The sequence below is a fragment of the Saccostrea cucullata genome, unplaced genomic scaffold, assembly GCF_032062105.1.
Source record: "Saccostrea cucullata isolate Sc308-1 unplaced genomic scaffold, CSIRO_AGI_Scuc_v1 ctg3637, whole genome shotgun sequence".
Lineage (NCBI taxonomy): Eukaryota > Metazoa > Mollusca > Bivalvia > Ostreida > Ostreidae > Saccostrea > Saccostrea cuccullata.
Window position 1 is genome coordinate 28,725 of NW_026932461.1, and position 16,827 is coordinate 45,551.

Here is a 16,827-nt window from a genome sequence, read left to right on the forward strand (position 1 = left end):
TTGCTTTTCATACTTAAAAAAAGTCTGATCATGTGACCATCTGCATGTCATTGAAAAGTGAATTGCAATTTTATTAGCATTGTTATGTAAGGAAAGACATCAGTAAATGTAAATATAAGAAATACAACACCAAATATGTCATCATTTTAAAATAAAAAGGATATGGCTATTGAAGAAAGAATTGACTCGCGACTCTATAGCAGACGCTCTAACCACTGCACCATGCGGGCGACCAATACTATTGGAAGAATAGACTGGTTCTCTCAATGAAACCGTTAAATCCTTTGTGGTGATGGTACAATAGACTCTATTCACGCACGCGCTAAAGTTCGTAGCGATAACGAGGCTGACCTGACAAAAAGCACATGTGCAAGCAGACGCTGAAAATGGACGGCCATGCGAAAACAGGCTCCGCGGCTTATTGTTGTGTGCCGCTTTGTAATGAAGACAGTCGTCGGGGTACAGCAACATCATTCCACTCTTTTCCAAAGGATCCGTCTGTACGGAAAGAGTGGATTATTAAAGTACGGCGAGACGAAGGCCCCGACTTCCATGTAAGTTTTTCACGTGCCTAACACAAAGTTGATCGATTTTGTGGATATAAAAAAATCCCTCACTGAAACATCTTAAAAAAGCTACAGATTTTTAATTTTGATTATATTTTCCTTTAATTTCATTGAGTTTTGACATACAGGACCCCTTTAATTAATCACAGTGAGGCGATAGATTCCACATCACCAGTGTTGTTTACGTCCATCATGCTAAAGGTGCGAGCGAGGTTTCGTATCATCTCGCACTTCATTACAGCTCTACACACTATTAAGTTAGATGATTACATTTCGATATAACAACTTTTAATAAAATTTCTAGTCATTTAAAATGTTTTTTGGATGATAAATATCTATATAAACGTGAAATTCCAAGCCCAATTCCAACCAACACGCAGCTTAATTAGTTCCCAACAGGAAAACAACTCTCTTCATAACATCTGCAGCCTGTATAGTATTAAATCATATACACTGTATCATGATACATGTTCAATATTTATACTGAATTGATCAGGCCTATAATTTAAAGGTCATATGGGCATCAACAAAACAAAATAAAATTCCAGCCATAAACTATTCTGACAATTGGTATTCCCTATTTAGAATATACACACAACACTTGTAATCAGGATGTCCAGTTCCTTTCTGTTTAACTATGAACTACTTGTCATCAAATTTTGTCGAAGAAAAATTCTTTTGTTTACAATATCCTGATTTATTTTATGCACCAACTTGAAATTTTTTTTTCTCAAGCAACCCCTTGCATAGCCCCCCTGTACGAAATGTTCCGCCCGCAATATAGGGGGAATTGAGGCGTACTTGGAGAAGGAATTCCGGGCGTCAGTTTGTCTCTCTACATATATGGTGATACACAGGTTTCGGGCGTAAACCAAGCGGAAACCAAGAGGAAAGTGGCAGGAATTTGAGGCGAAAAATGCAAATGACCTACGCCCGAAAAAATAAATGACGCCCGGAAAAAAAATACGCCTGGAAACTAAAATGACGCCTGGAATAGAATTACGCCTGGAATGTCCTTATTATTATATAATACTATGTGACCTAAAAACCTATATATTTACCATGTTAACAAAGAAAAACATTTAGATTATGATTTACAATGTTAAAGCTAAAAATTTAGCTTTTTGAACTGTAAGAAAACATAATGACAGGTCATTAATATAGTAAAGATATATAACTTATAAATTTTGTGTAAGGGACACTAAAACACCACCATGATTGAGTGTGTATTTAGAATTAAACTTTTTACAATACGGGTTCATTTTATCACTTCAATAATCATACTGAAACATTTTAAGTTACCCAATACAGTTCTTCATTTACTTTGTCAGTAGTTTACAGTTTGAGACACACTGCAGCCTATAGTTAGCTCTATCAGACTGTTATTTCTCAGAATGTGTGCAAGGAAACTCAAATATCTTAAGTAATTTTAGGGTCAACAAGTTATAACTCAATATCATTGTACATTATCATAATAAATTTTACTCAAATAGGTACCAGATATTAATTATCACACCTACCAGCAGATACTGTGTCATCCAAAAGAAGTTTTAAAGCCTTAACATTGATATATCTGCATTTCCTATTTCACTCACACTAAACTCCCTCCTTCGTATGATCAAATTCAAACTTAACCTCCTATCTGAAATGACCCTTACTTGATAATTAAATTGACCAATCAGAGGCTTTTACTTCTCCAGAAAGTTCCAGGCGTAATTTTTGTTTCTATTTTCCTGCCATTTTACGCCCGGAAAATCTGAACTTGCCAATTGACGTCCGGAAATTAGAAATGACCCCTGTAAGACGTCTCTTCTACTGAGGCGTAACTTTTCGAAAATTCCGTCTCCGCCTCAAGTACGCCCGGAATTTGCCAATTCCTGCTCAATTCCACCCGAATTCCAGGCGGAATCCGCCCTTAAAATTCATACAGGCTGAGGCTTCACAATAAGTGTGGTAGTACTCTTTTGCAGGGCAAAATGCTATATTTTGGTTAAATTTGATGTAAAAGTAATTGGCTTTTTTTTTACATTTAATTATCTATCTGTATATACAAAAATGCCATCAAACATTACACATAAATTTGCCCTGCAAAAGAGTAGAACCACAATTATGGTGAAAGGGCCAATTGACCTAATAAAGCCAAGGTAAGCAGTTAAAACCTTGTGCACCCGTTAATTAATTAATACCTTCCTAACATTATATAGATGTTTTAAAAGAAGCATAATAAATAGTGTACATACTTTTTAATACATGTATAACTTATGAATTGTAATTGAAACAATAACAATAACAATGCCAATTAGATTAAGATATTCTACAACTTGATTGATATTTTTCAGATATCAAAGTCCACATTTGTGTGTTCCAAGCATTTTAAGGATGATGATATTGTAAGAACATTGACAGGTACAAGGCTACAAGCAGCTTCAAAGTTTGAGTTCTTTTGCTGTTACTTTATAATATTGTTGAATATTAATTTATTATCAACTTAAAAGTTTTAATAATGCACATTAGTTAGCATTGATCACTTAGATTTATAATAAATTTATATCGATAAATGTTCAATTCTAAATATATAAACTTTCTGAAAAATCAAGGAGACATTTCTATTTAAAGTTCAAAAATAAAGTTGTAATTTGGAGTCAAGTACAACAAACATGTATTAAATATTTTAATTTGGAAATAGATAATTAAATATTTTAGAATGGTTAAAATTAACATGTCTACACACCTTGTAGGACTAAGAAAATTGAAGAAAGGCACAGTACCAAGTATATTTCCATGGACTAAGAGTGCACCAAGCCGTAAACCACCCAAGAAGAGGGAAGGACCTCCTCAGTAAGACTTAATAAGTCATGATACAATTTGCAGTATTAATTTTGCTTCTGATAAACAAGGAATGCTGCATTTGTATTATTTAAGCACTGAGTTGTAAATTTTGATGTCCATCATGTCACAACATGGACAGCTGTGCTCACAAACTGAGTTATGCATAAGCACATACGTATCATGTGTTTGTACAGCTGGTCATGTTACGGCATGATGGACATGAAAATGGACAGTTCGGTACTTATATTACCATTTAAATAATAAATACAGCTTGAATAATGCACACCATACCTGTGCAAGGCCATAGTAAATAAAAACCTAGATTCTCATCCTCCTCTCAAATTTTAAAACAAAATCTGTTTTCTTAGTCTAAATAATTCAGATCGGGATCGGTAATCAACTAGTATTCAACTTTCGTTCTCTATCCCCCATATTTCAGTGTGATTTTCACGGCTGTTAAGATCATTAAACAGGATCATCAGTAGTTGTGAAAGATTCCTGATGCGAGATGATGTGTAGTAAGAGATAAACATATTTAAATTGACCTCTATAACTATGTATGACTTTTAGATGTAAAACAAAGATATATATCTGACAACGAATATAACGCTTTAATCTGCACCATTTGATAAGGTCAAAAAATATCTGTATAATGGAAGAAACGAAAATTTGTTATGAAATCCACCACCTGCCTCAATTTAAAAAAAAAAAATTTGGATGAGAATCAAGTATTTTTAGCTCACCTGAGCCGAAGGCTCAAGTGAGCTTTTCTGATCACATTTTGTCCGTCGTCCGTCCGTCTGTCTGTCTGTCTGTCTGTCTGTCCGTCTGTCTGTCCGTCTGTAAACTTTTCACATTTTCGACTTCTTCTCAAGAACCACTGGGCCAATTTTGACCAAACTTGGTACAAAGCATCCTTGGGTGAAGGGGAATTTAAATTGTTAAAATGAAGGGACATATCCCCTCGCAAGGGGAGATAATCAAGAAAAGACAAAAATAGGGTGGGGTCATCAAAAAATCTTCTTCTCAAGAACCACTGGGCCAGTAAAGCTGAAACTTATGTGACAGCATCCTGGGGTAGTGTAGATTCTAAATTGTTCAAATCATGACCCCCGGGGGAAGGGCGGGGCCACAATGGGGAATCAAAGTTTTATATAGAATTATGTAGGAAAAATCTTTGAAAATCTTCTTCTCAAGAACCACTAGGCCAGAAAAGCTGAAACTTATGTGGAAGCATCCTGGTATAGTGTAGATTCTAAATTGTTCAAATTGTGACCCCCGGGGGAAAGGCGGGGCCACAATGGGGTATCAAAGTTTTACATAGAAATATATAGGAAAAATCTTTGAAAATCTTCTTCTCAAAAACCACTGGGCCAGAAAAGCTGAAACTTATGTGGAAGAATCCTGGTATAGTGTAGATACTAAATTGTTCAAATTGTGACCGCCGGGGGAAGGGCGGGGCCACAATGGGGTATCAAAGTTTTTCATAGAAATATATAGGAAAAATCTTTGAAAATCTTCTTCTCAAGAACCACTGGGCCAGAAAAGCTGAAACTTATATGGAAGCATCCTGGTATAGTGAAGATTCTAAATTGTTCAAATCGTGACCCCTGGGGGAAGGGCGGGGCCACAATGGGGTATCAAAGTTTTACATAGAAATATATAGGAAAAATCTTTGAAAATCTTCTTCTCAAGAACCACTGGGCCAGAAAGCTGAAACTTATGTGGAAGCATCCTGGTATAGTGTAGATTCTAAATTTTTCAAAAATTGTGACCCCCGAGGGAAGGGCGGGGCCACAATGGGGTATCAAAGTTTTATATAGAAATATAAAGGAAAAATCTTTGAAAATCTTCTTCTCAAGAACCACTGGGCCAGAAAAGCTGAAACTTATGTGGAAGCATCCTGGTATAGTGAAGATTCTAAATTGTTCAAATCGTGACCCCCGGGGGAAGGGCGGGGCCACAATAGGGTATCAAAGTTTTACATAGAAATATATAGGAAAATCTTTGAAAATCTACTTCTCAGGAAACACTGGGCCAGAAAAGCTGAAACTGATGTAGTAGCATCCTGGTATAGTGTAGATGCTAAATTGTTCAAATAATGACCCCCGGGGGAAGGGCGGGGCCACAATGGGGATTCAAAGTTTTATATAGAAATAAATAGGAAAAATCTTTGAAAATCTTCTTCTCAAGAACCACTGGGCCAGAAAAGCTGAAACTTACGTGGAAGCATCCTGGTATAGTGTAGATGCTAAATTGTTCAAATAATGACCCCCGGCGGAAGGGCGGGGCCATTATAGGGAATCAAAGTTTTACATAGAAATATATAGGAAAATCTTTGAAAATCTTCTTCTCAGGAACCACAGGGCCAAAAAAGCTGAAACATATGTGCCCATGGAAGGATCATGGGGTAGTGTAGATTTCAAAATGTCTAAATTATGATCAGTGGGGTAGGGTGGGGATGCATTATGTATAACAAGGGGGAAATGTTGTAAAGAACAGAATGGTCAAAGCTTCTCAGGTGAGCGATGTGGCCCATGGGCCTCTTGTTTATTTATTAAATCCTTATTATAGGTTATTGGCTGATTATTGTGCCATAAATAGCTCACCTGAGCAGACGGAAAGCTCAAGTGAAATTTTATGATCAAATTCACAGGCCTTTTGATTGCTTAAAACAATTGTGTGTGTAAAAAAAATAAAGATATTGAACTCTTATACTGGGTACCCTATTTCGCTAATAAAATATTTTTTATTCAAATGCTCTAAAATTCTACTTTCTATTCAAATCTATTCATAGATAAACATTCTTCATTTCTTTCAAAGCTCACTCCGAAATTCCATATACCGGGTACTTCTCAAGATATTCTGAAATCAATTTCAAAAATGACCTACTTTATTTTACTCGACATTAGCTTGGGCCCCTGGTCATTCACGTGTAAACAGATGATGTTTAAAGTCCAGGGAAGAGTTGCAAAGTATTTGTAAAATTTTTCAACAATTCAAAGTTGATTTCTTACTCCAGATTGTAAGGTTAAGTCAGTAGTAATTCCTTTCGCGAAAAATTAATTTGAAAACATTTGCATCAACAACTGCACCGCCATGTTGATTAAGAATGTAAATGAAGCAATGGTAGAACAAATATTTTCCGGAACGCATTGTATACCTCATCGTCTCAAGCCACGGTCCGGAGTCCGCATTAAATTAGCTCTCTCCTACCCATGGCTGCTTGATCACAAAAAGTGTCGTAATCTTGAATATTTATGCCTTTCTATTGTGACGTCATATTCAGTCAGTGGCAAGTTTTGGTTCCATCGCAATCGAAATCAACAGCTGGCGTCAACAGTATACAAGAAATATTTCCTATACTGCGATTGGATATTGAAAGGTCGCGATAAAGTTCATCATCCGACTATACTTTACTCGCATTGGTCAATATTTTAATGAGCTACGAAGAATTCTCTCCTCGTTCAACCACGGCCTGAATGGGAGAGGAGCATACATTTTGGCCGTGGTTTGCGACGATGTGTATACCTTTCAATTTTCAAAACATTTAGACCGCTAAAATGTTGTTTGTGACTTAGTAATATCAAATGATCAAATTAGAGAAAACCTTGTAAAGCTCGAATGCAAATGAACAAATATTTATTGAGTTTAGAATAAATTCCGGGAAACATTATGATTTGTCCCATCGTTCCCGCTTTACAATTAGTGTAGCTCTTCTGAGGCCCAAGCTGATGTCGAGTAAAAAAATGAAGGTCAATTTTGGAATTGATTTCAGAATATCTCGAGAAGTATAAGGAATTACGGGATGAACTTTGGTAGTAATGAAGATTGTTTATATTTGAATTGATATGGATAGAAAGTAACATTGTAAAGCATTTGATTTAAAAGAATTTTATAGGCGAAAGAAGGTACCCTACCAAAAGAGTTTCATACCTTTATTTTTTTTTTCAACACCTTAATTTTTTTTCTAAGCGATTTAAAGGCCTGTGATCAAATCTGTCTATTATCTGTCTTTGGTGTTTGTTGTCATTACAAATAATATTCACATTTTCTTTCACTGAGCTAGTTTCAACTAAACTTGGCACATGCATGTACAATCCTTGGGCGAGGGAAAACCAAGTTTCTTACTTCCAAGGGGAGATAATTAAGAAATAAATGAAAATTGTGGGATCCTTAAAAAATCTTCTCAAAAAAAACAGGAGCCACAAAAAATGAACCTTATTGATATAAAGCACTATAGATTCAAGTTTTACTTAATGGGAATGCATAGAAAAAAGAAATAAAATCTGTAAATTTAAAGATATATATGAAATTTACATTTATAAACATGTATTTTGCATGTAAAATGTGTGGAAATTTAAGGCATTTAAAACACCATTACAGGTTTAATTTATTTCAACACACCGTTGCAATTACGAGACTATATATCTTTCAAAAAATAATGATTCATTGCTTAAACATATCATCTCATATGTTAGTTCAAATCATCCCAAATGGAAAGGGGCACAATAAAATGGGCGAAGTCTTTGATTAAAATAAGTAAACTGTTTTATTTAGACACTTTTTCTCCAGATAAATCTGTATTGGTACCAAAGGATTATGGTATTATCTGGATGTGTAAATGTTAGTGAAAAGCATGTCATGAAAATTATTTCTACCGGGGGTACATGCAATATTGTGTCTGACTGCAAACTTTTTCTTTTATCATTTTTGTATGTAGTGAAGCTTGCATGCAACCACTGACTTGTAAAATGTATTGCATTTTGTGATCAAATAAATCATAAAGGTTTAGGAATGTGCAAGATTTTTAAGCAGAGCTGTGGAAATCTGCCGGTCATGCCGGCAAGACCGGTAAAAATGCTGTCGATGTCGGTCCAAATGACTGACCTCTGTCTTTGTTAAAGGTTTTTGTTTTTTTTCCATTTTAATTCAGGCCTATCATCGGCGCACTTCCCAGCTGAATTATTGTACCTTATATACGATTGCGCAATACTTTTACTTTGCACGAGATCGAGGCTATAGGAAATGAAAGCAAAACCAGCATTGTCTTGCGTGACCTTTTAAATTTACAAATAAGACATAATTAGGTAGAAAACATAAAAAAAGAAAAAGGCATGCTAAATACCTGGGTATGTAAAGAAAAAATTCAAACATAGTTAAGTAAAGCAGTAAACCTAGTACTTCCGTTGTTGACTGTCCCAGATTTTTTTTTTTTTTTCCATCGATTTCATTATGTGGTATCTTAATTATCGCTGTACAGAATTTCTTAGACTCATTTTCGAGGTAAATTATAATTCGAAAATGTTTTAAAAAATTACGTTTACTATGCAGAATTATCATTGACACCTGCCCAAAAGTTATGAAATCTAGTATTATAATAAATGCAAAAGAACGAAAACGGAGGAGGACTTGGAAATGGGGACTGAATGTTATTATTAAGTAAAGTGTAATTAAGAAAATAAATGGTATGCTTTTCTTTTAATTTTGCAACTTATTATTTCGGACCGGCAAAAATCACTGAGTTTTAAACCGGCATATTTTGTCTTCTTGCCGGTCCGAATGACTGGCTATCTGAAAAAGTTTTCCACAGCTCTGTTTAAGTCCCAATAACATATAGCTGAGTTTTCAAAATTCTACTGTATCAAAATAAAACATTGCTATGTATAATATTTTACATGTATTATGATACATATTGATCTTTTCAGAGAAGAAACATCAATTATTAAGAAGCAGAAAACATCATCCTCAATCTCGTTAGACACAGACCAACATTCATCATCAACTGCAACATGTGCCATTGACACTTCAACAGATATGCCATCTGAAGAGCATGACTATTGTCGCCAAGCACCATCTCTTGAAGAAGATCTTGAGGTAATACACGGATCATGTAGTAGTTCCTTTGATCTTGGGTGCATGTTAACTTCAGCTCACACCTGAGCTGAAAACTAAGGTGAGCTTTTCTGATCACCCGTTTCCGTCGTCCCTCTGTCTGTCTGTTAACTTTTCACATTTTCAACTTCTTCTCATGAACCACAGGGCCAATTTTAACAAAACTTGGTACAAAGCAACCTTGGGCAAAGGAAAATTAAATTTTTAATTTGAAGGGCCAAATCTCCTTCTGAGGGGAGATAATCAAGAAAAGACAAAAATAGGGCGGGGTCATTTATAAATCTTCCCAAGAACCATTGGGCCAGAAAAGCTGAAACTGATGTGAAAGCATCCTGGGGTAGTGTAGATTCTAAATTAATCAAATCATGACCCCCCAGGGTAGGGTGGGGCCACAATAGGGAATCCTAGTTTTACACTGAAATATGAAGGAAAATTTTTTTTAAAAATCTTCTCAAGAACCATTAGGTCAGAAAAGCTAAAACTTGTATGTGGAAGCATCCAGCTGGAGCAGTGTAGATTCTAAATTAACCCCCGGGGATAGGATGGGGCAATAATAGGGTATCCAAGTTTTAAACAATAGACAGTAGAAGGGGGAAATGTGTCAAAGAACACAATGGACCAAATTACTCAGGTGAGTGATGTGGCCCATGGGCCTTTTGTTTATGAAAACAACAATGGAAATCTTATCAGTTAACACTGTTTAAAAGCAAACCACATGTACAAATTTTTTAGCAGCATCTGTTCCATCAAAGAAACATCCAGTGATGTGCATTCAATAATATAATTAATGTTTCAACATGTAATTAATACTGTATTCAGTTGCTCATACAAATTTAAATAAAAGAAGAAAATGTCTCTGTGATATTGTGGTAATGTTGATATTAATTTGGAATAGATAAACCATGTGCATATATCACTGTGTAATACATGTACTATATTGCAGGCCATGAAGATACACATTTCTAAACTAGAAGAAAGGGTACAGCACCTTGAGAAGAAAGTAGAGAAGTTCGGAATTGAAAGATTTTCCAAAGATCCAAATTTGATAAATTTTTACACTGGTTTTTCTACTTATGATATTTTTTGTGCTGTATATAATGTTGTTGAGCCAACAGCCTCAAATATGATCAGGTGGTCACAAGTTCAGAGAAATAAGAACATTGTTTGTAATCCTTTTAGAGAAGAGTCTTTGTCAATTGTAGATCAATTTTTTATGTTTTTATGTAGAATTAGACAAGGTTTTTTTGAAGAAGATTTAGCACAACGTTTTTGTGTGTCTCAAAGCACTGTTAGTCGTATTATTATTACTTGGAGTAATTACTTGTATTGTATTTTGGGATGTTTACCCATATGGCCAGATTTAGATATTGTTAAACAGAATATGCCAGAATGTTTTAAGACTACTTATCCCAATACACGAGTTATTTTGGATTGTACAGAAATACGTGTGCAGACTCCAAGTGCCAAAGTACTTAACTCTCAGTCATATTCAAATTACAAGTCTCATACTACCTTTAAAGGCTTGATTGGTATAACCCCTCATGGTGCTGTATGTTTTGTTAGCAGATTATTTACTGGCAATATTTCTGATAAAGATGTAACACAAAGAAGTGGTATACTTGATCTATTAGAACAAGGTGATGATGTGATGGTTGACAGAGATTTTTTAATCCAAGATTTACTTGACAGTGTTGGTGCACACTTGATTATTCCACCTTTTTTAGGAAATAAAGTTAAATTTAGTAAGGATGAAGTAACTAAAACTCAGCAAATAGCAAGACTAAGAATTCATGTAGAAAGAGCTATCAGAAGGTGTAAAGAGTACCATATTTTTGATAATGTTCTGCCATTGTCTGTTGCTGGGACTGTAAACCAGATTTGGTCTGTGTGTTGTTTATTAACAAATTTTAAAGAAAAGTTATTTTGACAGTTATATTTTCAATTGTTTGATACTGTTTATGTGTGTGGCATGTAAATGAACATCATCTGCATATTTGATATACCAGACATGTACAAGTGAGAGGGTACACATACCTGTATATATTCAAAACAGAAATATGGCTTTAGTGCACAACACTTTTTTCCTTTGCATGCTTTGGGAAATTGATTTTTCTTTGTAAATTTTCATTGATATGTTTTCAAGTGATATAGATCTTTTTGGAAAAACATTAATACCATGAGATTTTATCAAGGATTGGGTAACTTTGAAAATCTAATACAGATATTTTAAAATTTGATTTAAGTACAAGAATTTTTAAATTATACTGTATATGCAATGCTATCATAATTACTTTTGGTAATCAACGCAATTGCAATTTTATTAAGATTTATGTTGCATGATTATTTTTTTTGTATGAACATAAATGACAACTTTTTTGAAAAGGACAAGGCTTTGAACAAATTTGGATTTGAACAAACTTGAATCTACACTATATAGGGAAGCTTTTGCCTCTTATGGCTATGAAAGTGGGGTTTTTTTCAGTAGAAAAAAAAATAATGATGCCAAATTTTCATTCTTTCCCAATCATCTCCCCATTACATACATGTATAGAGAGAATGGGGTACTTCATTTAAAATTTTAACAGATGACAGACCCTCTTTAATCAGAAAAAAGCTTATTTAAACTTTTGGATTAACAAAACAAAGAAACCAAACAAACAAAAATAATAGCATGCATGTACTCACATGTACAATTTTTTTCTTTTTATGATCCATCATAGATGTTATTTTCAGTATCGAACACATTTTGGTAAAAAGCAATTGAAGTAAAATATGTCAAGTTTCTGTTTTATTTCCTGCCACTTTCCTGGTAGAAAGTTAATTCTTTCCAGATGGTAGTCATCTTTACACCAAATGAACAAATCGCACCACAAAGCACCGGTCAAACCCATTTGACCCATTATCTGATAATAATATTCATGGGAGGATTTTAGTTTGTAGCTGTTATTCACAAGAGTTAAATATTTTAAATTTGTGATGGAATCTGAATTTGGACATTTAATTTCTAAGAGTCCATACATAGGAACAGAGTTGGGGTCTATGACTTTCCTGTCAGGAGAAGTTCCCAAATAAAAACATGAGGGATTGATGACTAAGCCTGCTTTAAACACATTATTTCCTGTTATAGTGGCGTATGCTTCTGCTGCCTCCTGTTCGTGTTCAAGTCCAAATTTCATTGCTGCTGTTTGAATTTTGTTACTTTTTAATAATGCGTCAGCCAAAGTTTCGAAATCTTTTTTCCGTGAACAAACTCTTTTAAATTTAGATGAAGTAATTCTGTGTTTTCTTGCTGAATTCCAGTAGGGATTTTTAGACTGTTCAATTGTATTTTGTTCAATGTCATCAGAATCAGTTTTTGACACGGCAAGTCCATCATAAAAATTTTGTTCACCCAGATTTAGAGCTGTATTAAAAGTTTGATCAAGAATAGGTAAATTATATCCAGGAAAAGTAGGAAACGCAGGATTGTTTATAATTGTATCGTTACTTTCGTCAATTTTCTTTTGCTGATAAGAAAGAAGGGAACCTTTGGGCACTGGTCCAACTTTTGATTCAATGGTCTCAATGGAATTAATTTTGGAGGAAGGTGGCAGTATGGTTTTAAATTGAGCATTTGTTGCCATTATATTTTGATTGAGAGATTCCAAAATGTTCTGATATGGTATAGGTTGCTGTATTGGACAATAAAATTTTGATTTCACACCATCTGTTCTTTTTATTTTTTTACAGGTAGTTTTCTGAATATGTACATCCTCAACTGCTTCAGGATGGATACCCTCTAACCGTTGGGGTATATGCCATGTTTGAGGCATTGATGTCTTAGATTTGACACATGGCACTGTCTTTAAATCAAGCTTTTGATAGTGGGCTAATGTGTACATAAGGCCTAAAATATGGCTGCAATTTCCAGAGCCTGCTTTACATGTGCAGTTTGAACTTTCAACATCAGTACAAGCTGCAGCTTTTAGGGCAATTTGTAAATTATGTGGGGGATCATTTTTCCTCATAGAAGGAAAGCACTTGGCTCTAATACAAGCACCAGTGCCCCCTGATGTACATGGTCTCACTGAAACAATAGAAGAAGCTTACTTAGCTTCCTTGTAAATGAAAATTGATAAGGAAACAGAAATAAAAACAACCAAGGACAAAATGAAACTGATTTCAAGAAATGAAAAGAAACTTGGACAAATGATATGAAATAAAAATGAATAAAAGAGATTGAAAACCAGGTTGGGATTTATTTGCTACATAAGCAGGAAAGCAAAAGATTCAAATGATCATTTTTTTAATTTATACATGTATTGAATGTAAATTTAAGCTATATAAAGACTTGAAATTGAAATTGCCAGATTTCTTGGTATATAACGTTACACCTCTACAGGACTTTGACATTTGTGAATATGGTAGTGTGGAACATGTTACATGTACAAATTGACTAGGTTTTTAAAGAGGAAAAAAATAGGGGAAAAAATAACCCTGATGCAGTGCATAAATTCTAAATTAATTGTTGTCTCTGGCCTCTTCAACATACATTTTCCAAAGGATTGCTTCTTTAAATCTGCATGTATATTCACTTTATATCCTAGTATGCACAATGAAAATATTGAAATCTATTGATCTAAATCATAATCAAAGCTTGTCTTTCATTCTTTGAAAGTATGTAGCACATGTATATACATGTGTGCATTATTCAATCTGATTGATAGTACACCTGTACATGTGCAGGCATTGAAAATGCAATTGCAACTACATGTCTAAATTTATACACAATAATATTTATTACATGTAATTTAAATGACGCATTCCAACCAATACTAAAACCAAGACATCACGTACCTCGCAAAAAGGTTGATAAATAAAAGGTTAAGAATCCTAAAATTTGAAATGTGTTTGTATATGTGTACATGTATTTGAATTTAGTTTATAGTACCCCCTGGTAAGCATTTACATGTAGTAACCATCAAATTAAAGTGCTGTATTAGTATATATGCATACCAAATGTTAAAACAGTGCTTTGTTTACATTTAAAATTCCATGTTCTATTAATGAAATGCCTTGCAAATTTCAAAAGGAAAAAATCTATCAAAATACAGGAATATCAAGACATATAAATAATAATTAAAAACCAAAAAAAAGGAAGAAAGAAAAGAAAACAAAGACATATATCAAATGAAAATAGTTTAAATTTATTTCTTAACAAAATAAAAAAGTAATGTGTTTATAAATGACACAAGGTAAATAATATCACAGCATCGATAACGTCTACGTTAAATGGATTCTTTGATAACTATATATATAAGCCACGCCCACTTTAGTGCACGTACATTTCACATAACGTGGACATAAATTTCTTAATTTATATTATTTTTTTCCTTAAAAATGATAACTAAATGTATGTATTCTCTACTTGTGGTGAATATTTATTGTCTTCCATTCAATGAATTTCAGTAATAATGACAGATATCAACGTAAAGGATTCTATGAATGTTGTCCGATGGTCCATCGTAAAATTGTAAACAAACCTTCAATATCATGAACATATCCTTCAGCAAAATTGCTGTATCCTCTTTTGAGAGATTTATTCGGGATTTTTGACGTGGTAGACCATGCCGATATTACATCGTCGGTTATCCTTGGTACGCTTGCGAGAGAGCGCGTCCAAGCTGGATGACCTTCGCCGCACTTCGCCATTTTCTCGTAGTGAAGGACGCTAGTTTGTCAGGTCAGCCTCGGTTTCGTATTTTAATGGCGGACGCATGAATAGAGTCTATTAATTGTATGTTGTTTTATGTCCCATTCGAGATTTTTCACTCATGTAGATTTGAGAATCTTTTAACAGGGGACAAACATAGTTCACTATTATAAATACATTTTAGGCATCTTAACTGTTCATTTTCGTCCAAATTCATCCATATTTCAAACGCTTTTTGTATTTGCCGTATTTTAGAAATGCTGCACGCGTGGCGCAGTAAAGAGTCGATCTTAAAGTCGCGGGTTCAAATCTCACTGTTGTACATGGCGACCGGTCCTTGGATGAAGCCTTATAAACCTTACTGCAGAACTGTTGCTCTCTGCTTGAGGAAATTTTGTCAGATAAATCAGAGAGCTGCAGATCCATGCGTTGTTAAAACCGATTTACGCCGCCGATCTTCTGTCGCTCACTTAGGGTATAATTTTTTTGCATTGGAATGAAATCTTTTAAACTGATATTCTGAAACCACATAGGGCTGTTTGGGACCGTTGACAGATAAGTAAAGTTTCAAGAAGAGAAGAAAGATGCATGCTTAATTATCGGATGTAATTCTTAAAGCTGTGGAAAGCTACAATTACAAGAAATAATACCTTTAGTGAGCAGCAAAAAATCGGCGGTGTAAATCAAAGGATTTTACAACGCATGAGACTGTAGCTCTTTGCTTTATCTGTCCGAATTTCCCCAAGCAGATAGCTACATTTCTGCAGCTAGTATAAACCGAGGTCCCGTGTCACAGTAGGTGCTTGCGCGAAAAAGATCCATCAATGCTCAATAGCCCGAAGTGCCGATTATAGGACTGAATTGTTGCTCTCCACCGGCAAGTGGTAGCTTGAGTGAAAAAAATCTCAAGATAGGGACAATATGAATGAAAAAATCTAGAGGTAGAGACGTTAAACAACATAGAAACGATAAATCTTGCTTTAGAAAGTTGATGATCAGATTAAATTTGACAGAAATTTTCCTTTACTAGATTGTGGGATCCCTGTCAATAACGAAAATACCACGTGGAATGTACAGGACTGGGACGGAATAGGAATAAGAAGACGCATGCACATTAAATGCATGGATTCCTTTGAACAGCGAGGATCCGGAATGATCGTGTGCCATAAAAATGGGACCTGGATAACAGACTTGGTTTGTCAAGGTTGAAGAAAAAAATCTAGATATTGTCTATTTTAATTATTTTTTTAATGATTTATTTATAAAATCCTAATCTAGCACAAAATGTATATGCTTATCTCTACAAGAAGAGGCCCATGGGCCACATCACTCACCCGAGCACATTGGCCAGGAGAAAATCAGTTGAGCATTCAAACGTTTGCACTCCAGGGGTGGGCTTGAATTTAAAAATTGAATTCTGAACTTCCTTTAGATACCTCTACATCAATATAACTAATGCATTTACTTTTCTTGAATAAAAAAATTATATATTCTTTTGCAAAAGTCACCATTGTCCCCCCTTCTTCCTTCCTCGGGAATGTAGAATCATAATTTTAACAAACCTGAGTCTACTACCGAACGTAAGAACTTAACATAGTTTTTCTGGTCCTATGTGGATAGCTGTTTTTTTCTACATATTCCTATGTTATTAAATTTCAACATCATTTTTTTCTGAAAAGAACCAAAAGAAAGCCTATCATACACAAGGAAAGCAGTAAAATCAATATCCTGTAAACACACAATATTAAGGGAGAAATAATACTCAGTTCTGAATGATTTCAGTCTGTAACGGTATATTAAAAGGATTTCTGATAAAAAGTACTATAATCGTAAATTGAGTTTAAA

The 16,827-nt window shown here is 34.5% G+C and overlaps 1 protein-coding gene across 1 annotated transcript; it reads left to right on the forward strand.

Annotated features, from left to right (window-relative positions):
- Positions 1 to 386: 386 nt before the first annotated feature.
- LOC134235171 (uncharacterized) lies at positions 387 to 12,992 on the forward strand. Its single transcript, XM_062717271.1, has 5 exons — positions 387 to 554; positions 2,870 to 2,972; positions 3,305 to 3,404; positions 9,104 to 9,272; positions 10,234 to 12,992. The coding sequence occupies exons 1-5, from the start codon at positions 387 to 389 to the stop codon at positions 11,215 to 11,217; spliced, it is 1,524 nt and encodes a 507-aa protein (XP_062573255.1). The 3' UTR covers positions 11,218 to 12,992.
- The last annotated feature ends 3,835 nt before the right edge of the window (positions 12,993 to 16,827 follow it).